This window comes from Phoxinus phoxinus (genome assembly GCF_949152265.1).
Source record: "Phoxinus phoxinus genome assembly, chromosome: 1".
Taxonomy (NCBI): Eukaryota; Metazoa; Chordata; class Actinopteri; order Cypriniformes; family Leuciscidae; genus Phoxinus; species Phoxinus phoxinus.
In genome coordinates this window covers 52497389-52505984 of record NC_136876.1, presented here as the reverse complement: position 1 = coordinate 52505984, position 8596 = coordinate 52497389, and the positions used below count along the sequence as shown (strand labels likewise).

At 41.5% G+C, this 8596-nt stretch overlaps 1 protein-coding gene across 1 annotated transcript; it reads left to right on the top strand.

Annotated features, from left to right (window-relative positions):
* The first annotated feature begins 699 nt into the window (after positions 1 to 699).
* LOC307003056 (inactive serine/threonine-protein kinase 19-like) lies at positions 700 to 6846 on the top strand. The gene is made up of 6 exons (XM_079621139.1): positions 700 to 746; positions 3351 to 3499; positions 4369 to 4604; positions 4721 to 4818; positions 6084 to 6231; positions 6657 to 6846. The coding sequence occupies exons 2-6, from the start codon at positions 3392 to 3394 to the stop codon at positions 6709 to 6711; spliced, it is 645 nt and encodes a 214-aa protein (XP_079477265.1). The 5' UTR covers positions 700 to 746; positions 3351 to 3391; the 3' UTR covers positions 6712 to 6846.
* Positions 6847 to 8596: the final 1750 nt, after the last annotated feature.

The window sequence follows — 8596 nt, the reverse complement described above, 5'->3', positions numbered from 1 at the left end:
CACCAAGCGTTACTCACATACACAGCCAGACCGCCGCCTCTGATTTTCCCTGACTGTGCATTCCTGTCAGCGCGCACCAGCGAGAATCCGTCCAGCCCAAGAGCAGCGTCCGGGACATCGCGGTGCAGCCATCTTTCCGTAAACACCATCAAACTTGAATTACGGTATTCAAAGCATGCTTTGTCATGCAAAGATTTGTCAAGATTTGTCATGATACCGGAGACAGTCACGGTAAGATCTGTCATATATGTTACCGGAGACAGTCACGGTAAGATCTGTCATGTTACCGGAGACAGTCACGGTAAGATCTGTCATATATGTCACCGGAGACAGTCACGGTAAGATCTGTCATGTTACCGGAGACAGTCACGGTAAGATCTGTCATGTTACCGGAGACAGTCACGGTAAGATTTGTCATGTTACCGGAGACAGTCACGGTAAGATCTGTCATGTTACCGGAGACAGTCACGGTAAGATCTGTCATGTTACCAGAGACAGTCACGGTAAGATCTGTCATGTTACCGGAGACAGTCACGGTAAGATCTGTCATATATGTTACCGGAGACAGTCACGGTAAGATCTGTCATATATGTCACCGGAGACAGTCACGGTAAGATTTGTCATGTTACCGGAGACAGTCACGGTAAGATCTGTCATATATGTTACCGGAGACAGTCACGGTAAGATTTGTCATGTTACCGGAGACAGTCACGGTAAGATCTGTCATGTTACCGGAGACAGTCACGGTAAGACTCGCGACGCTTCATATAATCTGTCATACCCTCATGTTGCGTTCAGTAAACATTACAGTATGCATAAAAAAACCATACATTAAAGTATTTTCTAATTTTACGACGTAAAGTAGACGTTTATAATATTATTCCGCCAATATTGTTTAATCAGTTTTTGTGACAAATTAATATTGTATTTTTGTTCAATCCATAATGTTTAAGCATATTAAGTTCCACTAACTGTAAAGAAGCTACAAAAGAATGTCTCTACCACATTATGATTAAAGTCACCATGAAATCAAATTCGACAATTCTTATTTTTTATGGAATATTCAGTTTTTTTAATTCATGTCCCTCGTAATATTCAATCAGAATAACATCTCTGGTTACTCACGTGACCGTAGTTCCCTGAGAGGAGGGAACAAGAGACATTACATATATGGGGAAATCCATTTTCCTCAATGCTGAAGCCACTCTCTTTCTCAACTCTTTTGGTTACAAATAGCCAATGGCGCCCGTGCTCTCACCTGATTGGCTGACAACCTCCAATATAGGTGACGACTGGCGGCAAAAACCTCCGAATCTTTCGACTGAACGAGAGCTATTGAGGCTGAAAGGCTTTTCACACGGCAGTTTATGTCTCGGTCCCTCCTCAGGGAACTACGGTTACGTGAGTAACCAGAGACGTTCCCTTATCGAGTCGGTCCCTCGACATTACGTGAGACCGTTTTGGCAGGAGATGCAGCATCATTTTTGACTGCTTCAAGGTCTCGGCGTACTTCTTCGAGAAAGCCTCGACCGCGACGCCGAAAAGACCCAGCGGGCTTACCAGTGCGTCCAGGAGCTGCTGCTTCTCTGCATTGCGCATCTCCATCAGCGTCAGCCACAGATGGCCATGCAGAACCACGAGGCTGCCCATATTGTGGCCGATTCCCTGGGCGACCTTTTTCGAGGCGGCCTGAGCCAGATCCGCCGCCGTGCGCAGCTTCCTGAGGGACTCCGGGTCCGGGCCTTCCTCGTCCAGGGACCCTAAGATTCGAGTTTGGAAGACTTGCAGGATTGACATTGTGTGGAGGGCAGATGCTGCATGTCAGGCCGAAATATATGCCTTCTCAGCAATGTGAGCCTCGACATGGTTTGGAAGGCAATGAGGCGGTTTTCCATCCGGGAGAAGGACCCAGGTGGGCCGCGACGGGAGGCGGCCGTGTGTAACCTAACTTCTCTGCCCCCTCCACTGTCGTCAGCAACTGGGTCCCCTGTGCATGGGCTCGGGTTGAATGAGGGGAGCGCCATGAACGGGTGAGCTCCTCGTGGAGCTCAGTGAAAAAAGGAGCGCGGCCACCTGGCGGTCCGCGCCGGGGAAGGACCCGTCCATCCACTTCCTAGACGGCTGTTGTTTGGGGGCTGCCCAATCCACCTCCAGGTCCGCTACAGCCTCCATGAGGATAGCCAAGAGCTCCGCATCCAGCAAGGTCGGGGTTGGCTTCTGACAGAACCTCAGACCAGGCTCCCGGGTCACTCGTGGACATGGTATCGTCCTCACCGTATCCTCTTCCATTCGGAGGGCGGTAACTAGCCTCAGCATAGGTGAGAGGTTCTGAAGCGTGAGGGCGGCGTGGGCGTTGGGCCGACGCTAACTCCTCGACAGAGTCCACTGACGGAGCTTTCTGCAGTCTCCCGGCCGCAGAAAGCTCCGGCGCGGTTGGAGGAGAGGCAGGAGTCATAAGGCCACCGATACGGGTCACGAAGGATCTTGATGAGGAGTTCCTTGCAAGTCCGACAACCTGATCCTACAAGCTCCGCTTCCGCGTGAGCCCGACCCACACACATCACACACACACACCACACGCGGCAAAGAGACATTTTCTTTCTTTTGTTGGTTTCCTAGCAAAAATCCGCCGGAACGCGAGAGTAGATATTCCACGTTGTCCACTCTGAATTGCGTGAATCTACGGCAAAACCAGGCTCCAGGTGAAGAAGAAAGATTCGGAGGTTTTTGGCATCCGACGTCACCTATACTGGAGGCTGTCAGGCAATCAGGTGAGGGCGCGGGCGCCATTGGCTATTGGCAAGCAAAAGAGTTATTCAAATCAGGCTTCAGCATTTAGAGGAAAATGGATTTCCCCATACGTAATGTCGAGGGACCGACTCGATAAGGGAACTTCCTCTTGCAGTGACGTCTCTGATAATGATGTGCTTTCTGGCGGGAGGGCGGGGCAACCTGTCACTCACATGAGATCCACCAATAGTAAACCACAACCATCCAATCTATTCCCCATGGACAAAATCAAGCCCCGCCCTACATTTGTTCTTGTTCTCTACATTTGTTCTCAATACATATGGATTAGTTTTACGATCTCTTTATGAAATGTAGGGATAGAAAGCTCTCAAGTTTTATTAAAAAATATCTTAATTTGTGTTCCATTTCCATTTTTAGGTGAAATAAACACCTACGATTACGTTTAAAAATATGTAAATAATATATTAATATGGTATACACAAACACCTGCTATTATAGGCTTAAAATACTACACACCGTTTTATACAACATATTTCTGAGTGAAATTAACACAAATGTGTGAATCTGATGTAAGTAATGAAATGCAGGTGTGTGTTCAGCAGAAGGAGCCGCTGATATCCGCTCAAGCTTGCAGAAGCTCATGACACTGTTCTCACGCAAGCTCTTCAACGACAGTCTCCCTCCAGTGGTCCTGAAACACCAGCTGTACAGTTTACACAGCGACAAAACCTCCGTGGACAAGCAGCTGGTGAGAGCCTTGTGTTCATCTTCACAAAGTAGACACTGTGCTACATGATTTAAGCCATGATTTGTCCAGAAAGATTATTTTATTTCAATTTTATGATATTTTTCAAATTTTTTATGCAATATTTTTTTGAGATTTTTTGTTATTTTTTATTTTATTTACCTTTAAATTGCTAGATTTGATCAACAATTATAATAAATAGTAATTTAAGCACATCCCTAACATTCTTTCAACTTAAATTTAAAATAACTCACAATTTCACGCATTAACCCTTTTAATTAATTTAATTAACCCTTTAAACTTCGGGTGTGTTTGCCGACCTCTTGTGGAAAAGTAATAATATATAACATGATATTTCATGACTCTAGATGGCGTTATATCTCTGTTCCTCTGTGTACTAAAGTCAGTTTCTCTTCAGTATGCATTCAGATACACATGTAAACATTATAAAATATTTTTTTGGTAATGTTTTAGCATTTTTAGTTTTTTCTGTGTGTAGCCTACTGAAGCATTGTTCGCATCCCATTCATTCCTATGGGGGTCAAATTGACCCGTGAGGGAAGGATTTGTTACTTTCTTACATTTCAAGCACAAAACTCCTCAAATCCATACAATTTGTTTTTGTGTGTATTCGTGGTTTAAGTGCAACAAAAGTCCTGGGGTCTTGGACCCCTCTTATGAACAATTTTTAAAAGCTTTAAAAAAATTAGTTTCGGGTCAAATTGACCCGAGGGAAGGACGAGGGTTAAGTAAGTCACTCAAACTTGTGATTTGTCTAATTTGAATCTGAAAAGTAAGCCTGATTAACTGCTAGCTGGTCAGACTAGCTCTGAACAGTGTTTCTGCAACTGGTTTCTCCTTTTCCTGCCCAGAATGAGTTGAGGGCGAGCGGCGAGCTGCTGATGTTCCAGCTGGGCTTCGACTCGGAGGCTTTCGCTCTGGTGTTTGCTGAAGACTACAGAGCCAAAGTCCTGCAGGGGGAAGCCGGAAGAGAAACGCTGGAAACTGTGGAGAAATTCCTGGATAAACTGATTCCCGGCTGCTCCGATCTGAGCTTCAACAAAGAAAAGATGCTGAAGGAGTTCCTCTTCACGGACTCTGAGATCACGTAAGGCCAATATATTTTAATATATATAAATGTTTCTTATTTTCAAGTTAACAAAAGCACACAAATGTCGTCCATTGTCTCGGGCACTTTATCTAAAGATGGTTTCTGGCTTGCAGACGGCTGGTGAAGTCGGGCGTCCTCACGGTGAGGGACGCGGGCAGCTGGTGGCTTTCAATCCCAAACTCTGGCAAATTCATTAAGTACTTCATTAAGGGTAGGTGTGTTTACCACAAGACTCACGGTCAGCGCTTTAAAGGGGTGGTTTAATGCCCTTGTCGGAAACTTTTCCTTCTTGTTAAGCAACGACCAGGAGACGTTTGGATCACGTTCAAGCAGAAGTTATTCTTTATTGAGCGCGGCTGCAGTTCTTTCAAAACAATCTAATCTAAACAGTTTATACCTGGTATTTTATTGGCATTTTAGGAGGAGGGACTTCTGGGGGTGGAGACAAATTCAAACAAATCATACGAAAGCAGGGAGGAGTTGATTCTATCCAGCAAAAAACAGTTTGGCATGGCAGATTATCTAGATTGCTCAAGAGAAACAGAGCCAATCAGAATATTCGCTCTATTGTATTGCTAACCTAATCAGCTGCTTCGAGAGCTATTTGCAGAACAAAAGGCAAATGGGCTTGGGCTCCGATGGGCTTGGGCAAATGGCTCCGAAAGTATTTTGCAGAACAAAAGGTGAGAGTCTCAATGATCTGACTCATTTACAAGTCTTGCAGGAATCTACTGCTGGAAACTCAATAATCATCATTTATACCTAAAATGAAATAGATTCTTAAAATGTGTTATTCTTCACCCTTTTCACAAGATGTAAAATAAGTCTGATGTCCCCAGAGTGTGTGTGTGAAGTTTTAGCTCAAAATACCCCACAGATATTTGTATATATCGTGTTAAAATTGTCACTTTTTGAGGGTGAGAAAAAACACAACGTTTTGTGTCTGTCCCTTTAAATGCAAATGAGCTGCTGCTCCCGGCACAGGGGGCGGAGCTTCAAGAGCTTGTGTCCTTTTACCTCTCTCACACACACACACATGCACTGAACATTTCAAAAACTTTTAGCCTTTTATGTTCAAACCGGAGTCAGAAAGATGGAGAGACTCAAGAAGAAGTGACAACATGTAGAAGAACAGGACATTTCTGAATGGTTAGTTGATGAATTTATGCAGCTTATGTGTAGTTATCTTCTAGTCTGTGATTAGCATATTCTGTCATGATAATCTATAAACCGTGTTCAGGGGGCGGGGTTTATGTAAATTATAGGGTTGGTGATGTCACTAACCCGGGAGGAATGTCGTGTAGTTCCTACCAGCCGTTTGTTGTCGTCCTTTTCTTTAAAAGCAAATATCTCCCTTTGCTTTGAACGTTGAGCGTTGTAACTTTGCAGATGTCATGAATGAACATTACACACTAACTACAGTTAAATCATAATCAACCATACCTTTAAAAATCGCTACTTCTGATTCTTTAACAGGGCGCAAAGCGGTTCTTGGCATGGTGAAGAAATCCAGATACGGTGATATCCTGAAGACTGAACTTGAGGGATGCCGCACAACCTCACATGTTAAATTCCAGATGAAGTATCACGTTCATGATATAGTCGGAGCAGAGTTAGTAGAGTGGTAAGAGCGCTGTGTGAAACTATATATTTGAGTTAATCTGATGTCTAAGAGATTGTTCAGGGTTCATACAATGTGCTTGAATTTGACTTTTTGAAATGTGAACCCTTGAAAACCCTTGATTATTGCTATATTTTATTGATAAAACAATATTCTCACACACACAATTAACATTGCAGCCATTTTCATGGCTATGAGCGTTATATTGCTCATAAATATCTACGTATATGATAGTGTTTTGATAGAAAACATCAGTTTGAATAAAGAAATATCCTATCAATGGTTAAAAATGGTTGTACCATTTGTGTTTTATTAGTTAATTTATCCATTTACTTTTTTTAGAAGTTGAAAGATAATAAAGATAGTGTTTGATAGGTGAGATCTCTGATCTGTACGAACCCTGATTACTGTGTTGTGTGTGTTCGTAGCATACAGACAACATCAGGGACATTATTACGGTACGTGGACGGAAACGACAACTAACAGCTTCACACGCTTGCCTTGGATTGTACAGAATTGAATAAACCGTATCATGTATTTATTGCCAGAGTATTTTGGTTACACACAGCAGAATTAATGGTGCACAATGTATTTAATAAAAGTTTGAAATCACCATCAAATGGACTTTTTTTTTTGTTCTCTGTCTTTGGCATCACATCTCAGGACGGTCACGAAATCACACACTTCATTACTATCCCATATTCGATGGATTCCTTACTATCCCATGAGGCCACGCGAGAGACTTTATTTTTATTTTTTATTTAAGAAATATCAAAACAAACAATAGAAATACAATATATTTCAAATGCTAGGGGGAAGTACAGACAGTATTATAGGGATACTTTAAAGAGTGTACATGCTTCTGATAGCTTTTTGTTTCTTCGAGAGCAATATTGACTCAATAATTATAAAGCTTCACTTCATTTTTAAATGCAACAAAACATGGCTTTTTCCCTTAAAAATTTACATTTATGAATGTGAAATTTAGCCATCAAAATAAAAACATTAATAAAATAAGTGCGGGGTTGTTTATCTGTATACCTAGTAGAACAACTTTCCACAGTAATGTAAAATTTTCCTCAACATTTCCAACAATGAAATAAAGTACATTTTGCCACAAAAAAAAAGACACATGGGCAGTGCAAAAATAAATGAACAGCTGTCTCCGGCTTCTTTTTGCAAAAACTACAACTTTCATCAATATCTTTTTTAAATGTGGTTAAATAGTGCTTAGCAGGGTATATTCTATGAAGGAGTTTAAAAGTTACTTCTTTAACCTTGTTTGTTAAGAGATAGCGATTGGGTAGAAGCCAGACTTTTCTCCAGTCAACACTCAACATCACTCACAAACTGACTCCAGTACGCAATAACATTTGGTCTTGAAACAACATCTTTCTGGAAAAGGGCTCTTATTGACCCGTTACAATTATGATAACAGGAGAAACATATTTTACCTACAGGGGATTGATTTGGTGAGAGGGGTGGAAATTGCTGGTAATCTAATCTTTTTTGTTGTTTAAATAACATACATATTTTAGAAGAAATTGCTCCAAAAACAGCTGCAAATTCCCTTGGTGGTATAGGAATATTATATTTGAACATGAATTCCTCATAAGTAAACAGAAGGCCATCTGAATTAAATAATTGGTCTACCAAAACAATATTATTTCGAAACCAATTTTCAAAGAAAATAGTTTTATGTTTGAAAAGAATGTCCCTATTATTCCAGATAAAGTATTTGTGTGGTGAAAAGTTGTGTTTGTAAATTAAACTCCATGCTAGAAAAGCTTGACGATGAAATGCAGAAAGTTTCACTGGTATTTTGTTAATATCAAAATTGGAAACAAGGAAGAAATTTATGCCACCCAAACTAGATAAAATATGGAGGGGAATTATATTCCAAATAGAGGCTGGATACCTAACAAGTTGTCTAATCCACTTGATTTTAAACGTATTGTTTAATGTAGCAAAGTTCAGGAAATTGAGACCACCATTTTCATACGAGTTCATTAATACTGATTTTCTTATATAATGTATCCTATTTTTCCAAGCAAAACCAAAAAGCATCTTATCAATCTCCCTCGATATTTTATCATCAACCTGAAGAGCCATAGCTGTATAAGTTAACCGGGACAAACCTTCTGCTTTTGAAATCGTACTCGGTTACTAACGTAACCTCGGTTCTCTCTAGGAGAGGGAACGAGTACTGCGTCGAAAGAACGCTACGGGAAAGATATTTCTTTGTCGAGATTGAAGCCTAAAATTAATCCTTAATTTTGTAATATTGTAAAACGCTTTTCTGAAGCATACAACCTAGGCGGAGCAATACAGCTCACCCATTGGCTGCTCTGCCAGAAAAGCACAGCCT

What these genes read in the sequence shown, in the direction of transcription:
- LOC307003056 (XM_079621139.1), top strand. Translation starts at nt 3,392, where the DNA reads ATGACACTGTTCTCACGCAAGCTCTTCAACGACAGTCTCCCTCCAGTG. An exon ending in CATTAAGTACTTCATTAAGG is followed by an intron (nt 4,819 to 6,083) that starts GTAGGTGTGTTT and finishes ATTCTTTAACAG; the next exon opens with GGCGCAAAGCGGTTCTTGGC. An exon ending in GGAGCAGAGTTAGTAGAGTG is followed by an intron (nt 6,232 to 6,656) that starts GTAAGAGCGCTG and finishes GTGTGTTCGTAG; the next exon opens with CATACAGACAACATCAGGGA.